At 42.9% G+C, this 25000-nt stretch overlaps 3 protein-coding genes and 1 pseudogene across 6 annotated transcripts in view; 3 read left to right on the top strand and 1 right to left on the bottom strand.

The window, feature by feature from the left end:
• The window catches only part of cnksr2a (connector enhancer of kinase suppressor of Ras 2a), a 214562-nt gene that overhangs the window by 126569 nt on the left and 62993 nt on the right, over window positions 1–25000 (top strand). The gene's annotated exons all lie outside the window — the stretch shown is intronic.
• camk2n2b (calcium/calmodulin dependent protein kinase II inhibitor 2b) lies at window positions 9888–12103 on the bottom strand. Its single transcript, XM_027008080.2, has 2 exons — window positions 11679–12103; window positions 9888–11348 (listed from the first exon to the last, which is right to left on the bottom strand). Exons 1-2 carry the CDS (start codon window positions 11845–11847, stop codon window positions 11278–11280), a joined length of 240 nt encoding a protein of 79 aa, XP_026863881.1. The 5' UTR covers window positions 11848–12103; the 3' UTR covers window positions 9888–11277.
• On the top strand, window positions 13139–17969 carry LOC145643361 (acetylcholine receptor subunit delta-like). The gene is made up of 12 exons (XM_081717927.1): window positions 13139–13352; window positions 13947–14092; window positions 14199–14243; window positions 14834–14943; window positions 15038–15193; window positions 15312–15427; window positions 15523–15723; window positions 15992–16103; window positions 16211–16325; window positions 16601–16811; window positions 17101–17219; window positions 17359–17969. Exons 1-12 carry the CDS (start codon window positions 13295–13297, stop codon window positions 17539–17541), a joined length of 1572 nt encoding a protein of 523 aa, XP_081574053.1. The 5' UTR covers window positions 13139–13294; the 3' UTR covers window positions 17542–17969.
• LOC145651308 (connector enhancer of kinase suppressor of ras 2-like) overlaps window positions 22538–25000 on the top strand; it is a 44955-nt pseudogene continuing 42492 nt past the window's right edge.

Here is a 25000-nt window from a genome sequence, read left to right as displayed (position 1 = left end):
TAGCTGTAGTAGGAACCAACGGTGTCTACACTACAAAAGGTTTTATCTGCTATCCAAAAAACGACCAGTGAATTTATGTGTGCTTTCCGAGTTTACATATTTCCCACTGATAATAAAAATGATTTTTTTCCTTTGGGTACTATTTTCCATACAATGCCCTGCATGTACTTCTCCACTGTGCACACATTCTGTAGTCCGGAAAGGTGGGGGTGTGTCCCGTGGTGTCACCAGTACTCATATTCGTCGTGAGCTGTGACAAATCACAGGTGTACCCTGTTAATTGTCCAGAATAGTGGTAAACAATTAATTGAGAAGAAATTAGAGTACGGTGTGATAGTAGTGGTAGGTCAGTGGTTGAGGTCCTGGGCTTGTAGATGGAAGGTTGCTGGTTCAAGCACCACCACTGCCAAGTTGTCATTGTTGGGGCCCCTGAACAAGGCCTTTAACCCTCAAGTTGTACTCAGTCATGATTGAAAGTTGCTTTGGATAAAAGTATCAGCTAAATGTAAATAGCTGTGCTGAACAGCTCTAGTCTGTAAAATCTGCCATCTTTCAAAAATAGGTGTGGAAAGAGATGTGTTTCACATGAAATCCCTGTTAATGATCTTTATACCTACAAAACTGAGTGATGAAGAAAGTTTGCAAAATCAGTGGGGTTCCCCTTTAAGTCCAGCTGTACTAGCTTAGCTATACAAGTGTGGATAATAATTCCACATAACTGTCCATTTCTTTTGTAACAGGATGGACTTATCAGTACAAATGTAATATACTGGAACTATAGTGCAATATAGTCTATTTATTTTTGGAATGTACTGACAACAATAAAAAAAAACAGGTACTACAGACTTTTAGTAGTCAGGTGTGATGATGACTGTTAACCAAATAAATGTGATTACCAATTATTTTTGAAATCCAGCACTGGAAATGAAATATACTTTTAATAACAATACCAGCTGTTATTGGAGAGATTATTCAACATAGCATTCATTGCATAGCATTCATTGCAATGCCCAAAAACCTATGTCTGAAAACAAGTTTACTAAATTTTGAAGAATACTGAATACTGAATCAACTATGACCAATCCAAAGACACAAGGAAACCATGGTCAAATTCCATAAGTATAGTCTCTTCTGTGATGGTCGTTGGTGTGTGTGTGTGTCGCCTTAAAATAACACCACAAGCCTTTCATATCAACAAGTGCAATCAAACAAATCTACACATGCAGTCCTACTTTATCTTTATCTAGTCTGTGCATGCGCACTCTCTCTCTCTCTCTCTCTCTCTCTCTCTCTCTCTCTCTCTCTCTCACACACACACACACACACACACACACACACACACAAACACACGGTCAGGAGACTTAGTGGCCCACTTTTTCCTCTGGATACTCCAGGTCCTTTTTTTGTGTGGCAGGGAAACCCAAGTCCCACGGCAGGTGAGAGGAGGGTGATTTATGGGACACACTCACTCCCGAGGCGCAGCGTAAGCGAAGCGTATATCCTGTACCGTGATGCACCATGAAGCTGCTCTGACTCACTATGAGCACTAATGTACAGGTGTTGCACAACATAATAATCACCTTCGTCAAAAAGAAAGAAAAAAAAATCTAGGACCATTCGGAGCTCCTTTAGTTTATTTGTGTACAGGAACAATTTTGGAATTGGGGGTAAATCCCCTTTGAACAGGCTATACAAAGACCTTTACTGAAACTAATGAGTTACTAAGACCTAAAAGAAACCTTATGTTGGGAGATTTGTACAGTGTGTGGAGAATAAGATGAGACTTGCAATTCGTCTTTTCTAAAGCTTCTTTCTTTGAAATCCCATGAAAGGTTCTGAACCCTCAACCGTGGCCATTGATTACTATGTGTTGTCAGTTTGACTCAGCATTACCTTTACATCTCCCAGTATGAAGAAGGCAGAGATATTATACATTTCCACACCGAGAACCCAAAGTCCTAAGCAAAAACTCTTTAAAAGCTGTGGGGTGAGAAAGATCCAGATTGCTAGCTTTTTTTGCCCACGGATACATGTGGCGTAGTTGGAGGCAAAGACAAAGTCAATAGCATTGAAAAAACAAAACCAACAAACCTCATAAATAAAACAGACATAGTAATATATCAAAAAAGTCTGAAATTGTTCAAGTAGACTACTTGGAATCATTCCAGGAGATGAGGTGATGTAAACATGAAAAGTGGGACAGGTTTGAATTTTAGATACGTCACAACTGCCAAACCTGAAAGGGAACAAAAATGGAGTGCTACAGGGTATGTTGGATACCAGTGTTCCTCACCCATGATCAAGAAAAACATTTTAGACGTTTGAGAGCACACAGCCAGGGAGAATGCCTTTATTCAGCATAAACTATCTCCAAAGAAGACACTTCACACTGGAAATTTTAAAGGTCCTGACACAAATGTTGTCACCCTTCATTGGTCATCAGAGAGAAAGAAGACTTAACCAACTGGCCACAAAATGAGACATACGATACTTCATTTACATTTCTGCCTGGTTCCAAACCGGTGGGTTTCTGCTTCCTTCAGGGCCTATGAATCCTTGTATTATCTCTGTTCCAGTGCATTGAAGGTCAGGCCTAACATATCATACTCCCTTGCAAAGGATGGAACAAAGGCCCTCTTACACACACAGCCAGCACACTTTACTTATTACAGATTAATTATGAGCACAGATAAAGTGCAATACATGAGTAAAATAATATATGAATAAAGTATAAAAGTATCAATACCACAGGTACCATAAACAATAAAATTAAGAATTTGTTGACACAGGGGCCCAAAGACATCAAGAACCTGTTGTATATTTTGATAAACTTACCACACACACAGTGGGGATTCCACTCTGTGGAACATTAACAGGTGCCTCATGCACAGAACCTTTTTGCCTGATTGACATATTTAGGGCATTTGGAGTTTGAGGTTTTTTATTATGTGTGCATTGTGATTGATTAAGCCTTTAAATTTAGCATGTCTTTCATCCCTTATTAGATTGTGACCTAAATAAAAATCTTTCTACATTTTTGCAGTCTGTGTGGTCCAGCCTGTTAGCATGCATTCTTCGGCAGTGTACACAAAAGGTGCATTTCTAAGGCAGAACCTATTTTGCTATTTGCAGAACAGTATGGGGAACATTTTTCCATTTGTGCTAGCAAGACACTAAATGTGTTCTGACTGGTTCTATAAATACAGATTATAACTGTACTCGTGTGACCTCTGTTTTAACTTTAAATATATTGAAAGAGCAAATATAAACCTCTTCAGAAATGTAGATTTTATCCAACCCTTGAGTCGTAATTTCTAAAAATAGCTGACTCCAACCTCCAAGTACTGTTTTGTTTGTAAAGAGCACATCTTGCCTCCAAAACGTCTCTTTACAAGCAACATTCAAATAAGGAATAGGAATTGCTACCATATTGCCATGACCACTGGTGCTTGCATATCATTCAAGTTCAAAGCCTTGGCAGTGTGTACACACACAGGTGTATCACCGTGGATATGCATTTCCGCTATGGTGACTGGTTCAGGCAGTTTCATGTGTGAGATGCCACAATGACTTTTAAAACTGGCACAACATTCCTGTGCCACAGTGAAGTGTGAGTCGTTCATTGCATGAAGAAATCTCACCTCAGTAGCTATATGATTCACTTGAAGATCTGAGTTTAAAATGCTCTCCGTATTCCAGTTGGAAGGGCTGATTTAACTACAGTGGCACTATTTCACACATGTGGCATGTACAGTGTGGAAAGGGCTGTGAAATCACTGGTAAATGTGAGATCAAGAAGGAGCTTACCAGCAGCAGATGAGAGTAAATGTGCGTAGACCATAGCAAAGAAAAAGCCTAATGTGTTTCCTTAAATGTACTGCAGAATCATAGGGGACTGCGCTGGATTCACTTGGCAAACTGTGTGTGTAAGCAAGAACAATGCATTCCAAGTTTTGTGCCAATGCAATTAGGCTTTGAACATCTTCTATATAAAACGCTGATTGTGTTTAAGCAACTGGGCTGAAGCATTAAATTATATTTGTTGGTTGCAGCATGGTGTCTCTGAGGGGCTGCTGTGTGCCGTGGAAAAGGCCTGCTTGACTGGACCCCACTCGTTATCCGTCTTCTCTCTGACCTACTTGCGGTGTGAAGCAGTAAACAGAGATCCTGTGTGATGCAGTGCAAACTGTTCAGAACAAAGACGGAGAGACAGAGATGGAGGGAGGGAGGAGGGAGGTACTTGCAGAATTGCAGAAGTGGCACAGAAATTGAAAAATTGGAAGGCCAGCTGACTGAGTAAAAGTGGGGAAAGTGATTCGTTGGAAATTACATTTCATGCATCAACCAAACAGATTGCTTAAGACAAAACGGCTTTGCAGTTGCCAATTGCACATAAAATTGTAGGACTGCTTGTTAATCAATAGAAGGGTCAAGTTGCATTAAATATCTTTTTGTAGCAAAGCACTTCACACCCAAACACAGATACTGAGCTTTTTGGTAAACAAGATGTTTACCCTTTTCCTTATCACTAAAGCACCACATCTTGCCTAATGGATCTTAACCAGCGAGAGGCGGCAGCCACATTTTTGAATCCGTAGGGAATAATGACAGGAAGGACAATGATCAGTGTAAAATACTGTCAGGATCAGACTTGAGGTATATAATTGGAAGAATGTAAATGAATGCTGAAAGCTTTTTAAAAGTTTGATTTCAAACTGAGAGCATGGTTAAGTAATACATGACGGAAGTGCAAACAATGGCCTAAATGGTGTAACCTCTCCTTCAAACAAAGACTTCACGATCCTCGTTACTGTCAGTGGAGCAAAGTAAAGGCCGGTTATGTTTCCCATTCTTCCGTCTGTGATGGTAATATGCAAGGGAAAGACATCTATTTCACATTCATGTTTTGAGTGACAAGGGAAACAGAAGTCTCTGACTAAGCAGGAGCTTCCTGTCCACCTGAAGCTGATGTCCCAAACCCTTTGCTCAGCAACATCAAATCTTTCTCATGATCTATGGCCGTCCACTTCCAGCCTCAGTATAATCTACAGCAGTTCCTCCAGTAAAGGAGCATTGTTCATATTCTATGTAGCCTTGATGAGCGTCAGGAATCTGATAGCCTGTGACCTCTTGCTGGGATACGTGCAGCAGATCGGATAAACGGCATTAAACGCAACGTCTCCGGTTTACTTGTACACACACGTCTGTGCCTGTGTGCTTCTGCTTTTGCTCAGCCTTTTCCATCCACACTCCCGCCCCCGCTGTGCACCATGCTGGAAGGGTGAGGTGTAGGTGCCGTGCGGGTGGGGTGTGGGTGGTGTGTGGTCGGGGTGAAAGTGGTGTGCGGGCGGGGTGTGGGTGCGGTACGGGCAGGCGCTAGGGGAGCACGCCTGGGTCTCTTGCTGTTCTCTGGCACCTCTGCCTTCCCCAGAGAGAGACATCAAACGCGGCCGCGTGCCGACCCACTCCTAAATATAGCCCCTGATCCAGCCGCAGCAGAGCACAGGACTCCTACCAACATTAATAAACCAGAAACCATTTATTTTTAATTCTCTGCTGAAATGAAATTACCGTCTATTTTGGAGCCTCATAATGTGCCAATGCGAGAGATGTTTAGAGCTCCCTGCATTATCTGAGCCACCGTCTGGCATTTCACCCTCTGCAGGCTCCCGACACCCCACCATAATTCGACATGCCACAGACACCGATTAAACCAATGAATCTGTTCACCTGAGCGCCTGCGGCTTTCGGGGACGACGTCCTCCCTGCAAGTTAGACCCGGTGCTGGACTGGAACTGGATGAGGCTTATTCGTGATCTGAAACCTGGCCCTAGGCCTTATGTTTCCGACTACTGTAAGTGCTGTTTGTGCTGTTGCTGCGCCAAGAAACAATCACACCCAAGTACGCAGACTGTGATGTGAAGCAGAGACGAGTCCTTATGGCAGATCTGTAAAGTATTCTCTCAGGGACAGACCATTACCCTCATGGAGAACTCCTCAGTGGTGACTCACAAATGGGGTACCAGGAACTGAAGCAATATACTGACTGGGAGCAAGTTTGGCTGGAGTAGCTGGACAAAATACACAGTAGTCAAAATACACAGATGGGGTGTAAGCGCCCATGCATACATGCACATGCACGTACTGATCAAAGAGAACGCACACTGATGACTAAGTGGTTTAGTGAAGGATGTGTCATTCGCTGCTTTTTGGCCACAGTAGATGCTAGAACAGACAAGCTGCTCGTCTGATATATATTAATTCTCTTAATAGACATCTTTTCTACATTATGGGGCTCGTGGCTATCCCATGCATTCTCAGAATTACAAGTGAAACAGACAGTGAAGAGGGGACGTCACAGAAGAGGTGAGGCATTGAGGAGGTTTTCTCAGCTCTGTGTGTCAGGGGGCATCTCTTGTCTCTCACTATGACACACAGAGTTCACGTCACTTTAGCGGCCTTTAATCGCCTGTTGCCGAATCCTCTTGTCGTGTGCCCTGATTTCGTCTATTTGGTCCAGTCTGCTGGTGTGGCTCCTACACTGCCTTGGCTCACTGTCAGAGCATTAATCAAATCGCTTAGTGCCGATCAGCCCTGGAACGCAGCCCTGACAGTGGAGCCGGCCAGCGTCCGTCAAACGGGTCTCACCCATCCAGCTTGCTGTCCTTACTCACCCTGGTGTGGTATTTATTAAGGCATCTAGATCTGTTAGAAACTGCCCTAGGGGATTTCTACTGTGCATCACTGTGCCTGACACCTTCATGCCAGGCCAACACTTCACTGTGACTACCATGTCAGCAGTGTTAGGTGGTGTTAAGGCTGTACTGAGATTGGTCCACCACCCAATCAATATCTGTGATGGGATACGTCTGTAGGTTAGATCTGCAAAATACGCAAAGTGGCGAGTGAGTGTAGGTGCAGGGTAGGTGTTTCTGGTAATTTGGCAGTGAGTGTTTAGGACTGGAGGGGCTACCCCCCCCCCCCCAACCCACACACCCAAAAATGTGTAGACTTCCAAAGTGCTATACTATGATTCACTCAGAATGTATCAGACATGCTGAATATATTTACTGCTACAGCTCTGGCGTAAGAAAGGCAGACAAAGACTCCAAAGTGATGTGCCATTCTGCTGTCCACTGATTGACTCTCCTCATTTCATTGGCTGCTAAGCATCACCTTAGTTCTTAAGAAGGGCATTTGTCTCTGTGGTCAGATCTACTATACCGCTCCTTTGCCCGGAGGAGTGAGCTGAGAGACAAGCACACAGGATGACGAAGCGCTCAAAGGTCTGCAGACGAGTAGCTGGAGCACACCAGAAAAGTGTAGCGCCCATGTGCCTCCTGATTCAACTAGGACTCAATGGCCAGATACTTAAGCATGGCTTTCCAAAATAGGCTAAAAGAATCAGCATAAGATGGTACGATGTATATCATTTATCCGTATTTTCTTACATCATTGACTTGCTTTTCACTGAGAACACATCCTTTTTCTGTGTTACCTGCTTGGGGAAGTCCAGATCAGCACACAAGAAAAAGTTTACAGCACCAGTGAATGCCGACGGGGAACTTGTCAAATTATCTTTCCATCAGGACACATCCACAGCTCTGGAGCAGTGCTGCTGTCAAAGCTCATACCCCTCCTGCCACAGCTCATACCCCTCCTGTCAAAGCTCATACCCCTCCTGCCACAGCTCATACCCCTCCTGTCAAAGCTCATACCCCTCCTGCCACAGCTCATATAATTTCTGCCACAGCTCATACCCCTCCTGCCACAGCTCATATCATTTCTGCCACAGCTCATACCCCTCCTGCCACAGCTCATATAATGTCTGCCACAGCTCATACCCCTCCTGCCGCAGCTCATACCCCTCCTGCGAAAGCTCATATAATTTCTGCCACAGCTCATACCCCTCCTGCCACAGCTCATACCCCTTATGACACAATCCTTAGCATATATTCATCATCTGTTTTTTTCTCCTCAGTTTGGACAGAGCACTCTCAAACCATTTCACTGCGAGTTATACTGTGTATGACTATGTATGTGACAAATAAACCAAACTTAAAACTTGAAACTTAAATCATCTACTCCATAACTGGGGGAGGAGAGATATATCATTATGTCAGGACAAAAAGAAAAAACACAGTTTTAAATTGAAATATTTTATGCACTAATATGCAGCATTGTAAGTGAACAAATTGTTATTTTCCTTGTTAGTAGCAGAAAAAAAACATTACTGGAACTAGTGGTTGCAGCATTTCACTTAACATGCTGTTGTTGTGACAAGCAGTAGCAAAAACAGAGAAGACGAGAAACAGCATCAGCAGCCGCGTTGGTTCACGGGCCCCCGGATGCACTATAATAACAATTAGTAGAGGTATTGTTGTCCTTAGTATTGGACAAATCCAGCATTACTGTGTATGTTTTGCATTTGTTTGGATTTGGGTTTTTTAAATTAAGAATTGTGTCTTTATGAACACTTTTTCTTCCTTTACATTTCTTCTTTTTTCTGGAAGAAGATGTTCACGCAGTGGTGATGTTCACGCAGTGGTCTTATAACAAATACAGGTCGGGGTGCAAGATTTAGGAAGTGCCAGACTCCTTATAACACGATGCCCTCAGAACTGGGCCTGCAGTGTGCAGGGGCACAGCTGTAATGCCAAGTAAAGTCAGGAGGATCGTTAGTGTCATACAGGCTCAGGTCTTCGCCTGTCATGGTCCGCAGTCACAACACAGACACAACTGTGATAGACACAAGAGATGCTAACATGACAAGACAGCAAAAATAGTACTGCATTAGAGGAAACAAGCAAAAAAAGACTTACAGCAGTAATACATTCGGTGAAAACACGTCAATGTAAAGAATAACCAACTTTGGCAACACTGAACATTGGTTCACTCAAAGGGGCTAATGGTAGTTAGCCAATGTAAGATAAATTGCTTTGGAATATTCGGTTACTATAATAGTTTCATAGCTATGACATAATTATAGCATCAGCATCTTACCTTAGGGAAGACTCCTCATGCTAAGCAAATATTCATCATTATATTGACCATTCTTGCACAGATTATCAATGAATTCCATCATACGCATTATGTGTAGATTCTCGTATATTTTTTTGTTGTTGTTAATCCTGTTGACTTGTCAATGGGTTGTCACAGCTCATACAGATCATACATCCCAAACAGAAGAGACAGAATGTTACCGCAGTCTCCTCGTCCTAAAGTGACGTTTCTGGCAATGTTGTATTTTACCTTTAATGTATTTATGTTGCCCCTTACTGTCGTCATCATCGTGTGTCTGTTTCACAGTTGCTGTTCTGTTCTCATGCCATGGGCTGACATTCTCTGCCATGTGAATGCATGAATTGGACACTAGAATTGCTGTGCATGCAGATATAGTTTGTGCTTTAATGTCAGTGGTCGAGGGGTTGCTGGTGCTTTAGTGTCCATGGTTGATGGGTTGTTGATGGGGACTTTTTCTTTTTTTTTAAATGCTTTACTCTCTTTGCTAAAGATGGGCAATGAAAGTGTGCAGCAAGCCTTCTAGCAGATGTATCAACAGGCCTACCTGATGGTCTGTCCCTGAACATAGTATCCCATAACAACCTTTGACCTTTGGGGTCAGGGACTTTTTTACCTTTTGTCTGTATTGTCAGTTAACAACATTGGTTTCAAGTGTATTCATCTACTGCCCAAGTCTATGGACTTACAATCTATTTATTATTATTAATTGTTAGTTATTATTAGTTAGTCTTTCGTTTTATAGAATTACTACACTGACGTCATGTGTCATAGGGTTTGTATTCCTTTGCTGTGACTTAAAGTCTGCTCTCAGAGTTCTCAGACTGTCTTGGAGTCAAAACAAACAAACAAAAACGTCAGCAGACTTGACAGCTTCCATCCCCATTTATTAATTCACCAAGTACAGTGAAATGGCATTATAGTACACAATGGGTCATTCCTATGAACGTAATTTTGCGCCATAGAATGTTTATTCATTTGGAAAACATTAAGGTTTCATGCACAATAAACCATATATAGACCTTTTCAAAAGAATAATACAATAAATAAATAAATACACCTTCCCCACCTCCAAAAACGTCAAACATACCACTGTGTTAATTAAGGGTTTTTTAACGAGCCCGTAGGCCACTGGGAATATGTAACTGTGTAGTGTCATACAATGCAATAGCAGGGTAATATGCTGATCTATGCAGAACCCCACAAAAACATTCACTTTTCCTTTTTATGCCTCTGAACGGACACATACCCTGTCTGTGGATGAATCATTAAACGTTATTCTAGCATATCGTTTCAAGTAACAAATGTTCAGTTATAAAAATACAAATATGAACTTCGGTAAAAAGAAGCGTGCCTGGGTTTTAAGAGGGTGGAAACACCCGCATTGGCACTAAGAGCGAAAAGTTCATGCAAAGAGACCAAGAGATATTACTTATATACACGACGCCAAACGTAAGATATTCATTTAAAAAAGTGAACCAAAATAAACAACGAAATATCCTCCTTGTCCTTTTCATCGTGATTATTACTATTATTCCACGTTTCTTCCGACCAACCTTGCTGGCGTTGGCTGCAAAACGCGTTTTCTTTACTTTCATTGGATTTCAACCTGCTGCTCTCGTTCGTTTGGGGGTAATGTGTATTTTGCCAGTCCAGAATCGTGGATGAAATGGTTGCGCAAGTGAACGCAATGACATCTTATCTTCTGATGTTTACACGAACCAGGCCTTTTCCATGCAAGAGATGAACGTAGCTTATTTGCCTGGATTTAAGGAAGGAAGAAAAAAAAAAAAAGCGCGAGCAGAAACGGCGCAGCCTCGGGTGCTGAAACGGACAGCTCCCCTTCTTTTCGGCGCGCGGCGATCGTGCGCAAAGGGAGAAACGGCTGTGAACTGTACGGTTTAGCTACAGAAACCGGTCAGATTGGGCTTCAGATGACACACAGCATAGTGAAATGCCAGACCCAGCCTAGTCAACCGGGATGAATGAAGACGACCTGCGCAGATAAAAAAGTGGGTAACTTTCTGCACAGCGGAAGTTTTGAAAATATTTCGCTTGGAATATTACCAGCAGCTTCAAAAACAGATCTCTTTTAAACCCTGTGCCCACTGTTCTTGCTTCCTGAGTCTCCGTTCAGCATCTTTCTCGCTTCGAAACTCCGAATCATCTTCGTTACTCCTCACTGCTCACATGCACAGTCGACAAGTGCTTCAAACCGGTGATTAAAAGAAAACATTTACGAGGCATCGTTAACGTTTAAACGCCCGAGGACGACTTGTCCGTCATCCCTTTGAGGACTTCGTCTATTCGGTCGTCTTCAATAACCACTGCGAAAAGAGCAAATATATTATCAATGAAACCACGAGTTTCCCACTAGTAACTGTTCTGCATTGAAGCTAAATGAAATACATGCTATCACTCAACAGAGTGCGTGTGGGGTCATATTCACTTGGAAAGGTCAAAAAGCCAAAAACAAACAAACAAACAAACCAAAAAAAAAAAACCCAAAAAAACAATATTAACGCATCTCGGAGCTATTACTGATGTTTAGAAGTTACAGGGCTTCGAGGGGTATTGGCGTTGTTGGAATATTTCGCTTCTGAATTCTTACAATATCTACTTTTGAACCACCGTTTAACATTCGTCGATTACCTTACCGTGCTTCGCCCTGCCAATCTGCCCGAGTTTCGGGGGCCTTTTTGATTGCGATGCTCCAAAGAATGAATTTGTGTCTTGCAACCGACAACTGAATGATATCTGGCTGACTTCATTGTCTGCCCCGTAGCCGTTCATTTTCCCCTCGCTGTATGGCAGAACCTCAGACATTGCGATTAGAGTGTGGAACTAAAACTAAGAAAGTAAGAAATGTAAACCAGACAGTTTCTGGAACGATCCCGCGACGACTTTCGCTTCTTTCGAGTTGTTTTGTGTAAACTCCAAGTAGTGCGCAAAAACAATGTTTCGTTAGAGACTCAACACTAACGCAGTGGTCCTGGCGGAACGGACTGTAATTGTAACCTCGAGATTCGGCTTGTTGTGCGTGCCTGCGTGCCTGCAGAGTTCTTGTGAAAAATGCAGGGAGATCCCAAGACCATAAAGGAAACCCAAGCGGAAAAGTGAAGTCATTCATCCGGGTTCGAAGGGGCGGGGCGGGCGGGGTGGGGGTGGGGACTGTGCTTGAGTGGATTAGGTTTACACCTAAAGCAAAATAAGAGCATTTCAACCGTTCTTGTCTTTGACAATACTACAAAAACGTTAATGACGTTTGTAAATCTATTTGCGCAAGTCATTAAGGAAAAGAAAACTATATTTAAAACTATTGTTTATATTTCAAAAGTTATTTTAGTGCATATTTGTATATTTGTAATCTTAGTTGATTAGAAATTGCAATAACATTTTTACAGCTTGTTAATTGACAGATACATTTTTTCATTCTACCCCTCAAATTTCGTCGTATTATTCGAGGTCACAATGGAAAGAATAAACCACATTTACGGTATTATCCTAATTCAGTTATTATTCCAGATAGATGATCAGGGAACATGGATATAATTCTAGTTGTACGTTTGAGGATACAAATATAGTTATGAGGAGATAAACTTTCTGAGTGGGTTTACAGAAAAAAAACAAACTTGCCAGTACTTTAGCTCCATCTGCTGGGTCTCGTTAGAAAGAACCAGTGCGAAGTGCGAAACTGTCAACGCGAAGTCGTGATTACATTAATGAGCTGGGTGTAATGCCCATTGATCGGTAAGTAACCTAGTTGTCGCGAGTTCACATTCTTTGTCATATTTCTTGTATGTATGGGCTGGACATCTCAGTTTTCCCCATTACCCCATTTTAAAACTTTTTCTTTTCTTTCTTTCTTTATTTATTGTTATTTGTTTGTTTTGTGGGTAACAAATAATTAATATGACGCTAAAATTCATTTCACCATGAAACGGGTCTAAATTAAAAGGGAACAGTATGAAATCTATAGGCCTATTTTATAATTAAACTTGTTCATCTAGTTTTTGTTGATTTGAAAGGTCCAGGCCTTATAGTAGTGACTTTTGGTAGAAATGCGTATTAACGGCATTCTCGTTCAATCGTTATCCGAATTAGTTCCTTTTTCGACAACCTGAAACCCCCTTCTCAGTCTGTCTCGGCGGCGGAAGTTTGATATCGCGTGGCTATTTTTTGCCCTGGATTTGGTTCGCCACCTGTCCCGGTCAGTCTGAGAGGTCGACACAATCCGAGTAGCAGAGAAGGGAAACCACAAGACTACCCTGAAATGGTGAACCTTGTTCTTGGTCCGTTGGTGACGATTTTGCTGTTCCTCTTTATTTCAGGTACGCCAGACTAATTAAACTTACCTACTAACCCATTTTATTCAAACTTTTGGCCCTCTTGCCGTTTGAAAATCTTTCTGTAACGCGGAATGTTAGTCCGTGCTTACGCTATGAACATACGTATTTTTTTGAATTTATATTTTATTTTAAGATAAAACACATTTTTGGGTGATAGGTAGCCGTTTTATGACCACTGTTCTGCGTAGTAACCAAATAACGCAACTGACAAAATCTCTCCGCTGGTTATATTTGCTTCCTGAAATATTCGCGTTTAACAATAAGAGCAAACACTAATAGCAAACAGGAATGAAAACATTTAGGAAAAATGTATTCCTCAAGTAGAGTAGAAGTAGAGTTGTACACGCAGACTGTTCTGGGAGGAACGGACCACTCAGTCTGTGGGTAGTTAATTAATAGTTGCAACGCATGTTACAATGTATTTTACCCTGAATTACAAATAACAATTCGCTAGGCCGCAAATTCTATTTATAAAGAGTTACGAAATACATTTACAGTTCGACAGGCCACAAATTGCACATCACGCCATCAGTTACAGTTTCCATGTGTGTGTATGCGCCTACTTCTTGCCCACAGGATATACTTGCAGAAATGAGGAGGAGCGTCTCATCAACCACCTGTTTAAAGAGCGCGGCTACAACAAAGAGCTGCGACCGGCTCAAAGCAAAGACGAAATTGTGGACATTTACCTCGCACTAACGCTTTCAAACCTCATTTCCCTCGTGAGTGGATTAGGTCATGTCCCATAGACTTTGGCCCAAGATGGCTTTCCCGTTGTTATTATGTACTTTCGTGTTTCTTTTGCTGACTTTGATGTCTCTGTGACAGGATGAAGTTGAAGAAACATTGCTGACAAATGTATGGATGGAACATGTAAGGATTTCGCTCTCAGAAGTAAAAAAAAAAAAAAAAAAAAAAAAAAGAAAAGAAAAGAAAAAAGAAATATTGGTGTTCTATGGAATTCCTTTTATTCTATTTGGAACCCTTTCCTAAAAGTTCTGTAGTGAACACCAGTTGACACACAAACACCAGGCTTATGTTCAGCAGCAGAGCACATAGCGTGGGGCATCTGGTGGGCAGAGCAATGTTCTGCTAAAATTAAGGCTTGGAAAGAGAGAACTGTAGGATGTGACAGTAATAGAAACATCCAGAGGAAGGAATCTGATAAATTGCACAAATATCAGGGACTGAAATCCCCTGACAGAGAGAATGTGGAAGGCTAACCAGGGTTGTCCCAGTGGTGATAGGGGCACTTGGGGCTGTGACCTCTAAGCTGGAGGAGTGGCTCCAACAGATCCCAGGAATTACATCATAAGTCTTAGTCTAGAAGAGTGAAATTCTTGGAAAAGCAGAAGTACTGTACCACACCCTCAAACTCCCAAGTATCTGATAGCAGGTTTGAGTATGAGAGAAAAAGTAATATAAGTCATATAAAAGAAAAATATATATTTCATCTTTAACAGAGCTGGACTGACTATAGACTTGCATGGAATACCTCAGAGTTTGATGACATTGACATCCTGCGTCTCCCCTCTAGTATGGTGTGGCTTCCAGAGATAGTTCTGGAGAACAAGTGAGATGTGTCTTTCACCACATTCTCTTTGGCTTGATTTTACTCTGCCTATTGCCATCATTATTATTAACATATTTGCTTTTCACTCTTTTAGCAATGATGCACAGTTTGAGGTGGCCTACTATTGCAACGTGCTGCTCTACCCCAGTGGGTTTGTGTACTGGCTTCCCCCGGCTATCTTCCGTAGCTCTTGTTCCATCAATGTTTACTACTTTCCCTTTGACTGGCAGAACTGTTCTCTTAAATTCAGGTGCACCACACACACACACACACACACACACACCATGCACAACAAGTCAATTGTTGATATGTCATACAATGAAATAGAGGAAATGTCAGCTGGTGCTTATTCTTCTCCACCTTCTCAGCTCCTTAACTTATAACGCAAAGGAGATCACTTTACATTTAAGAGAAGACGAGGATTCCGAAAATAGCAGGTATTATAGGGTGGAATGGATCATAATCGACCCTGAAGGATTCACTGGTAAGGAATGACAGCAGCGCCACAACATTGTCATTGTGCTTCTCCGCGTCGGTGTAACATGGTGACACATCTCCCTGTCTCTCCTCTCTCTTCAGAAAATGGTGAGTGGGAGATCGTGCACAGGCCTGCCCGCAAGAACACCTATAAGAGCATCCCCATGGACAGCAACAAGCACCAGGACATCACCTTCTACCTCATCATCAAACGCAAGCCCCTCTTCTATATTGTGAACATCATCATCCCCTGTGTGCTCATATCCTTCATGGTCTCGCTGGTCTACTTCTTGCCTGCTGATAGTGAGTTTTCACAGGCCTCTCCAGCCACATGTGATTAGTCTTGTTGATCGTGTGTAAGACCCCAAGCATTCAAATTAATATTTTTCAGTCTCGGTTTTTTTTAAATGTCCAACTGTGGTTGGAGTTCTTTACCAATTGGGAATCACATGATTCCGTTCCACTTTAAAATAGTGTGGATCTGAAAAAATGGAGACTAAATGAACAGTAATTAAGCACATTTGTTAAAACAAAATGTTACTCCAATAGGCATCTATCTGACCCAATCCAGGTGGTGAAAAAATGTCCTTGTCCATTTCTGTGCTCTTGGCCCAGTCTGTCTTCCTGCTGCTGATATCACAGCGGTTACCTGAGACTTCCATGGCAGTACCTCTAATTGTCAAGTGAGTGAAGATTGTTTTTGAGATCATGTCCAAAAAAAAATCACAGCAGAGTTAAAAATAAGGAGAAATCAAAGAGATGATCAGAGGCCTGGATGTGACTCTTGCAGGTACCTTATGTTCATCATGATTCTAGTCACGGCAGTGGTGCTAAACTGTGTGGTAATGCTGAACTATCATTTCCGGACTCCAAGCACCCACGTCATGACACAGTGGACCAAGGAGGTTAGTGGTCTCACCAGAGCTCTGGGAATTGCTTTAAAATACTCTTCTACTTTTTCTTTAGAAAATGTTCGATGTTAATTGAAATGGTTTAGTACACTTTCAGTCCTCATTAAAGCTCCTTCAGGTAACGGGTGAATAACTTTTGTATTGCACATTCATTCCCGTACTGAAAAGTCCACTGAGAGGCATTGTCTAAGCCTTATGAGAATGTTTTAGCATGCCGTGGTTCTAGCCATATGTAGATGTCAACACCTCGGCACCCTGGCTTTCTCCAGTTCTTCCTGGGGACACTGCCTCGCCTGATGCATCTGTCCAGGCCGGGGGAGAGCGAGGCCACCTGGGAGGGAGCACTGCCCCGCCGTTCCAGCTCTGTGGGCTACATTGCCAAGGCTGAGGAGTACTACAGCATGAAATCTCGGAGTGAGCTCATGTTTGAGAAGCAGTCGGAAAGGCACGGCCTGGCCACACGCCCCACGCCCACCGCAGGTCAGTCTTACAGCGATTTAGGGCGAGAGGTTTGGAGACCGATTCTCGAAGGTCCACCCAGTTAGACCAGGTTTTTTGGTTTGATTCATACTCCCAGCACACCCTAGCCAGGTCATGTAGGCTCCTGCAGTCCTTGTTAACCTGATTAAGGTGTGTGAGAAGCTGGAACAGAACAAATGCCTGAACTGTGTGGGAGTCCTAAGGACTGGAACAAGAACCATTAGGTTCTTTGGCATGCACGAGTGGTACTGGGTTTTGCCTGCCATTATGAAAAAAAAGTTCTTTGCAGAATACAAGCCCAGCGGTGAGACAGATGAGACCAAACAGTTGTATGATGAGATGAAGCCTGCCATTGAGGGAGCCAATTACATCGTCAAGCACATAGAAAACAAGAACAACTATAATGAGGTGGGGAGTCCAGAGGCGTGAAATTTGGCAAGGCACCAGCCTTCCATTGAGGTTTCACTTCGCTGGGGCTGTCACGTCATGGTCACTCAACAGGTCATTCACTGTTCTAATTTGTGCCTGTGTTGACACATTTTTATAGGAAAAAGAGGACTGGGCTTGGATTGCCACGACAGTGGACCTCCTCTGTTTCTACATTGTCACTCCGATTATGACAATAGGAACCATTGTCATCTTCATGGCGGGAATCTACAACCATCCGCCTCCACTGCCCTTCGAGGGAGACCTATTCACCTACATGCAGGAGGACAAACGCTACATATGATGACATTGCTCAGCACCACAAGGGCAGCTCACAGTGGCAAGCATGTCAGAAAACAGGGATTTTCTTAATTTATACTTTTCTCTGAGTTTTACCAGTTTTTGCATGACGTGGTCTAAACACACACACACACACACACACACACACACACACACACACACACACACACACACACACACACATATATATATATATATATATATATATATATATATATATATATATATATATATATATATATACATTGAAAGTTGCTAAGCATATGATTTGTATTGATTTGTAATGACTAAACCTCCTATGGATTTACTTTGTGATAGATATAACATTTTTCCTTGCTTGAATAACTGTGAAACACTGTAGTCCTCTCTCAGTTCAGAAGAGCTGAGAACTTTCATTTTTAATCATATTAAATTGCATTTGTGAAAAAACAATATTGTCTTGATACCATCTCAAATATCTGCATATCAGCACAAGCACAAAAGCATAATCAACCACCAGCTGTACAACCAAGTATGCCATCAAAAATAGAGTTTAGAAAAAATTTGTCAGTCAACTTCTGTCACCACAAAAGAAGAATAGTAACAGGCCCTCTGTGATGTCATACCCCGGAGGACTGTTGCACCGGAACCTCTGAAACAGCTTTCGAGCACAAAGCCTAGATGCACAGAGATCCTCACGCTGCCGGGAATTCTTAAGTGCAGGAGACGTTCCAAGATGTGAGGCTAGAATGCTAACTGCTCTTCTTCAGTCAGGTGTGGAGGGGTATGCTGCTTATGCTAAATTTGTCATACCTGTACTGTGGAAATAGTAGTTGGGGGCATTACATAAAGCAGATGAGCATTACCGTGCAAAGACCCACAGTGGACAGATGTTTCAGAAGCATCCAGCACACAGCCTGACACCAGACACCCACAGCGAATCAGTCACATATGACTTTAGTGCTAGACACGTTCCCCGAAAGACACCGTCTATAGCTTATTCTGATAACACCAATAGAAAACGTAGGCCGCATTGTTCCATTTTCATCACTTGTCAGTATGTTAGTAATATGCTTGCCTTTGAAAAGAAGATAGTAGCAGTGGGTGTCACTTGCAAGCTGTGAGTCATATTAAAAAGCTAGATCAAGCAAATCTTCATCTAAGAGCTGAATAAATAGTGCGTATACAAATGAACTATTTTAATACTATCACACTGAGTGGATGTAAGGACTGAAGGGTGCTATGCCTCTATTCTACAGTGGAAAATGAGCTGTTTAGGAGAGTCAGAACAGCTGCTCTCTCAGATGGAGCTGGCAGTGACAGGCTTTGATTATACTGTCAAACACATGCACTGAAAAGAAACTGTAATGATGTGGATAGTTTGCAAAACGATAGAGATCCGCAAGCTTAATTCTTAAATAAAAAATTACTGGGAAGAGACTGAAGCTTTATGTGTAAAGTGATTAATGCTCAGGTTGGCGTCATGACAGTCTGGTCTCTTCTGGTTTCCCAGTGGACCAGCAGGAAAAATTCTTCCTGATTGAAGCCTACATTTACCACCATCACTGTTATAGTTCATGTGAAATGCCTTTCTAACGGCAGTGTCAGCATGAGACTAGGTTTATGTTAAAAAGGTGTAACAATGCCTGATGATTGCCACCAAAAGGATTTGGCTTCCACAAGGACCAGTCCCCAAAATGTTGAATTGTTTGATATATTTTCCTTCTACTGTCTCTAGTTTCAGCATGTCAAGACCACAGCAATTAGGTGTATGCCTTGTATATGTGCATACTATGTATATTGCTCTGGTCAGTATTGCTCTTTTATGGTTTGAGCTAATTTAATATATCGTTTAAACATACAGTATATTGTATATGATTTCAAATACTACTTTTCTTTGACCTCCTTCTTGGGATATTACATGTTGCATCTAGCAACCACTAGATTGCAGTATGGAGTCAGTTAACTTTGGACTCTTGATGTTGTGCCAATTTTTTCAACCAAGTCTGCCAAACTGTGGATCACAGAACATGAGCTGCATCACACAAGCATTTAGTTGATGTAAATCCAGTAATTGTAATTGAATTTAATAGTCAAACTGGGTTTGAAAGCAAGGGCGTAATCCTCCACGCCTCTCCTGTTCTCTGCGGGATTGCTGTTTTCTGGAGATGCTTAGGTTAGGCTGGAGGGGTGTGAGTGAAAGGGAAGGACGAAAGAGAAAGAGAACGCACGGCAGAATGTGAAAACAGTTGTTAAATGGCGCGTAAGGGGGTTTGATGGATGGGAAGCTTTAGCTCTCGGAAAAAACTCACAGGCCAGCCCTGGCTTACAGACAGCAGGCCCAGCACACCCAGTTCAGTCGCATTAATGCCATCTAGCAGCGTGCCACAAGAGCCTACAGCAGACTCAAATAGGACACAACACAACAAGAGAGAGGGCCAACAAATGCTAATCAACCTGCCACACAGACACAGCAGGCTAAGAGTGTGAGAGAGAGACATGCAAAACACTGTCCTTTAATCCTGTCTAAGACCCACAGACACACACCATCGACACACCTCTGTCGATGTCAGCCATTGCCTGGAAATTCTGCTTAATTATCGCCCGTCTGCTGGACGCTGTTCATTGTGCGTTTCTTCCTTAGGTCTCTGATTCATCAGGACCAACATGCAAAGCCAGGCCAAGATTCTCCCTCCAGCTTAGCCCTTACAGCTCTGTCAGCATGAATAATAATATTCAACATACCTTAGTTATGAACTAAAGCCAGCCCTGCTCTTCAGAGGCCTGGCCAAATGATGCTGGATGCTGCCTGCTTTGATCAACTGGCAACGTTGCCCCCTGAGACTGGTTGTGAATTCTTCACGTAAAATTGATTTGGCAATGTGATGCGCTGGTGTTTGGAGCGATCAGGGAGCTTCCCTCCTCATCCTCAGAGGATGCCCTGCCCCCTGGTGTGTCCACCAGCCTGTCACCAGGGGCTTGGTGGCATGGTCTAGCTCTGTGCAAATAGCATTTGTTTTCCTTTGTGGAAGCAGACGTTCATCAACAGAAAGCTGCACCCCTGCAAATAAAGATAACAGAGGAAGTCATCCAGTCAGGCAGGAATAATTGCTCCAGCAGGAACAACCATGCAGAAACCCAATTAAGCACAGCAATCTATTCTTAAATTGATTTGCTTTGATTTGCAACAGTGGTCTGTTCTGCTACTGGTTAGAAGGAACGATGCACTGATGTATGGTCAGCTTCTCAAACTATAATAAGAAAAATGGGAGATGAGGGTAATGGAGGAGCTCCCACACATATCTTCTAACCCAGGTTAGAGCAGAGTACCATCAGCCTATAGAGGGTGCTATGTCTGTCGCTTCAGCCAGGGAAAATATCCCTTCTGTTTGTTACTCTGCCCAATACACATAAAACCACTGTACGTGCGCTGCGTCTGACAATAGCACGTGTTACTTTAACCACTCAACCCTGATACCATTACCTCGACCACAGTACCATTCACTGTACACACACGTACACACACACACACTAACATCACTACCACTCACCCACTCACACTGCCAGAAAGAAGCAAGCTTTTATTTTTCTGCCATTCCTGAGGTTAAAAAAATGTTTGGTAAGAATCAGTCGGGGGGATTAAATGCGACACTGGCAAATCTTCTGTCAGGGTGTGAAAACGACGTCCTCCTACTCGAATGCAGCAGGCAGCACACCGCATTCTCTTCGCACGCAGATTAGCCCACCCCCACCCCAGATTCGGGGGCGTTTGTTTACTGCGCCGTTCGCGCGGCTCCAGCGACGTGAGCCGCCGCGAGGTTGAAAGGAACCGAAGGCGCTGTCTCTCTGCATGCGCAGCCCGTGAGGGACGCGCGTTCCTCTGAGGGGCGAGAAACTCTTTAATGCCGAAAGATAGTGGAACACATGCAGCAGAGAAAGGTAAAGAAGATGTTTTAAAAACAAATACCCAAAAAGAGAAAACCTAATCACCACATTAAATATTATTGTAAAAGGTACACCGAAACTTGACTTAAAAATATTTTTGTTTTAAATGACATTAAATGTATTAGTATATTTGCAAGGTATTTCGATCATAGAAGCTACAGCCAGTTAAGGGATGATCGTTCACCCTCTGCGATCCCAATTATCCCTACGGAGAAATAAATATCTAGGTTGGAATATAATTGACTTGTGTCTCCAGGTGGCCAGCAGGTGGCAGACTGGCTCTCGGCTCGCTGGGAATGGCGCCGCTTATAGGGCGCCTGTGGTTTTTATAGCGCCCAATGTCGCTCGGGTGCCTCTTGTGTGATTCATGTTGACATACTATGGCTCAATCTGGGACCATTTGGACCTAGCTCCACTCTCGGGCCTCCATCTGCTCGAGGCATCCAGTATGAGGAGTTGGCTGGGAGGCACTGAGGCAAAGCATAATAAGGGCCTGTGCTGATTGGCTGAAGAGGACTCCGTGAACTATTGGGTGCGCTCACTGTGACTGACACTCTCTGGATGTGCCGCGGATATACCGGTTGTTTGTGAAAGTTCATTTTTCCAGTGAGTGACTGTCACAGATGTGTTGACTACCACCCCAAATGTGCTAAGACTGAATAATCACTACTCCATGCTTACCAAAGGGTGGCATGAGCACTCGTCTGTCCCTTTTCTTTCTCGTTCTCCTATGCCCAGCTATGCACACCTGAATGTCTTTCCAGAGTCAGTTTTTACTTAAAATACTGTGATTGCGCTCATATAAAAGCAGCACGATGGGGAGAAAATTAGGTCAGGGTGGCGTATCCTTGGCCATCAATATATCCATAACATATTTCATCTAAATTCTGTTTATATGATGCTGAACCCTTTTTGAAACAGGACCGACTTCTTCCCCTCATTAAAATGAATGCTGGGATTACGCCCGTTATACTCGCGGGAAATAATCAAGCAATGAGTCAAATTCACTTTGCAGCACACCGCCCACAGGAGGAGCGCGCGCTCGATTTAATCAGTGTTTCTCTCTGTCGTTTTATTTCCGAGGCAGCATAAACTCCCGTCTCAGCGGGCGCGATTCGCGCATCCAGTCTGCGCTACCCTTCTTAGCCACTGGTCGGCGGTTGGCGGATAGCCGGCTTGCCGTGAATAGAGAACGGCCGAGAATGTAAGAAGGGGTTTTGCAGCCGGTGCGTAGCACGAAACTGGATGACTATTGTGGACGCACCAGAGAAGGCGGATGAAAGCAAACCTGAGAACGGCACGATGTGACAGCGCGTTTGCACTGAAAAAGGAGCGCGGATTTTAGTTCGCACAGGAGAGGACCGGGGACAGATAAGCGGGTAATGGGGATGAGAAACGGCTGAGTTCGCGGGAAGCGGTAGTCGGGCACACATTCATAACATGTGCCGAAGAGTACTTAGAATGCCATTTTTTGCGCTGGATATGATGAAATCAAACCGTCGGGGCAAAATCGGGCGCTAACGTGGGAATTGTCTCGAGGCGCGCACGACAGGTCTCTAATCTAAATCTGCTGCGCGATTGGGCCGAGTGAACGAAATCTTTTGCCCCTCGACCCACGTGAGAAAAGAACTGCCGAAACTTTCCCGATGGCCCTCGTCATGGAACCTGTTAGCAAATGGAGTCCCAGTCAAGTGGTGGACTGGATGAAAGGTAAGCTATGGTATGAATGATTGGAGATGTAAAACATTCGCGTAATTGCGCAGGAACAGCCAACTAGGTTGTCCTTGACTCCAAATCTAAGTTAACTTATACAGCTGAAAGCTTTTACCGGAGCTCCCTTTTCGTTGTTGTCCAAGTAAGGGTACAGGTGTATGACTGCACAGGTGTCTGGTGGTAATATAAAACCACAGTAGAAATGCGTCTAAGATATTGCAGTTCTACTGTAGTCCATACCGGTTGCAATAAAGCTCATTATCCAGAATAATTTCAGGCATTTTCGAATTTGATAGTGAATCTGTTTCTCTTGGAACGTGAAAATGACAGTAAGCAACGAAAAGGCAGTTTCGCAGGTGACGAGGGTAACTGCAGCATCTCGTGAAAGCGCTGGCCGCCCGGAGGTGGCCACGGCAATTACGCACCTTCCCAGCGCTCGTGGGCGTGGGTGGTTTGCTCATCATAGCAAAACGCGACAGCGAACTAGCGAGGTTTTCTGACACGACTTAACAACGTGTCTTTTTAGACCGACAGACATATGATTTTTGGCCCCTCATGCCAGCTCTTCTTAACATTTTTAACTGTTAAAATTGGAACTAAAACGTTGGTTCACATTAGCATTTTCACAAACCCAGAGCTTCTTTATAATATTAAATAACGTGTCCAAGCGCATTTACAGTAGAAGTATTTTTTCGGTACATTTGGACTATGTACATATTATTTATTTTTTAAATATGAGAAAAGGAAAGGGATAATATTTACATAATTCCCATTTATTAATTTATTCACCCATTCGTATTGTTCGATTCGTAAACGATCTTCTTAGATCTTCTTAGATATCAAGTATGTACAAGGAGACTTCACTGTCACCCGAATTTCTAAATGGAAAATAATAGATAGGCAAGTCTTTTCACGATTTTCTTGGTATTCTATGTTTAATGCCGATTTGCTATTCCCAGGTCTTGCCATAACGTTGTTATATAGACATTTCATATTTACTTCACCTCAGAAAGCAATGGTTCACTTCTCCCACTCATCTCACATGACTAAGTTTGTGAGACTGGACTTCGTGTCTTGTCACAATGAAACATTACCTGAATCCGAAGAGTATTGGAATTTTTTTGGACATGGTTCCATGGTTTTTTGGAAATGTACTTGTTTTAAATCCAACACATTTAGAAAATCATATACTGCCTATACAAAATATATGTATTCTTGATATATATATCAAGACTACAAATATTTTCTTCCCCAAAAAACATGGATTAAGATTATTTTGAAGCTGCAACAGAAAAACCTTTGTGTGTGTGTGTGTGTGTGCGCGCGTGCATGCATGTGTGCATGCACACAGTAATGTTCCATCATAAGATTGATATTCCAGTCAGTGGTCCTAGCTAACAGTTTCCAAAGCCCTCTTACTGTAATAAACTACTTAAAAACATAAACATTCATGACCGCTCTCATGAAAACCTGAACTCCTTTGCAGTTTGACACGTAATATAAAAGCCCTCTGATTCCAGCATTGCTGTAATATCATATGTTGGGAGACATGGTAATGCAGGTGAAAAGACTGTACAGGGGCCTTTGTCACAGGAAGCATTTGGTACAAGTTGCATCTGTGTCTCATAATGGGTTGGTGTGAGTGAGTCAGACAGCCGGTGTGTGCTCCGCAGATCACTGCATGCTGTGTGCACCCTCAGGCCTACACAATCCACTCAGCCAGTCCGCTGGGTAGCATCACTTAACCAGTGTGATTAAAGTGGCATTAGCTCCGAAATGCTGTGTTGGTTCTCTCAAACTAAAGGTTACCTGGTGTGGAGGAAACT

Source organism: Electrophorus electricus, chromosome 1, assembly GCF_041902795.1.
Source record: "Electrophorus electricus isolate QZ-2024a chromosome 1, ASM4190279v1, whole genome shotgun sequence".
Lineage (NCBI taxonomy): Eukaryota > Metazoa > Chordata > Actinopteri > Gymnotiformes > Gymnotidae > Electrophorus > Electrophorus electricus.
Note: the sequence above shows the minus strand (reverse complement) of the source record. Positions and strands in the feature narration are given on the sequence as shown.

Excerpts from the sequence above, each read along its gene's own strand:
- camk2n2b (XM_027008080.2), bottom strand. The coding sequence starts at position 11,847 with ATGTCTGAGGTTCTGCCATACAGCGAGGGGAAAATGAACGGCTACGGG. Across the intron at positions 11,349-11,678 it reads GATTGGCAGGGCGAAGCACG|TGGTTATTGAAGACGACCGA; the intron begins GTAAGGTAATCG and ends CTCTTTTCGCAG.
- LOC145643361 (XM_081717927.1), top strand. The coding sequence starts at position 13,295 with ATGGTGAACCTTGTTCTTGGTCCGTTGGTGACGATTTTGCTGTTCCTC. Across the intron at positions 14,093-14,198 it reads TTTCAAACCTCATTTCCCTC|GATGAAGTTGAAGAAACATT; the intron begins GTGAGTGGATTA and ends TCTCTGTGACAG. Across the intron at positions 15,724-15,991 it reads CTACTTCTTGCCTGCTGATA|GTGGTGAAAAAATGTCCTTG; the intron begins GTGAGTTTTCAC and ends GACCCAATCCAG.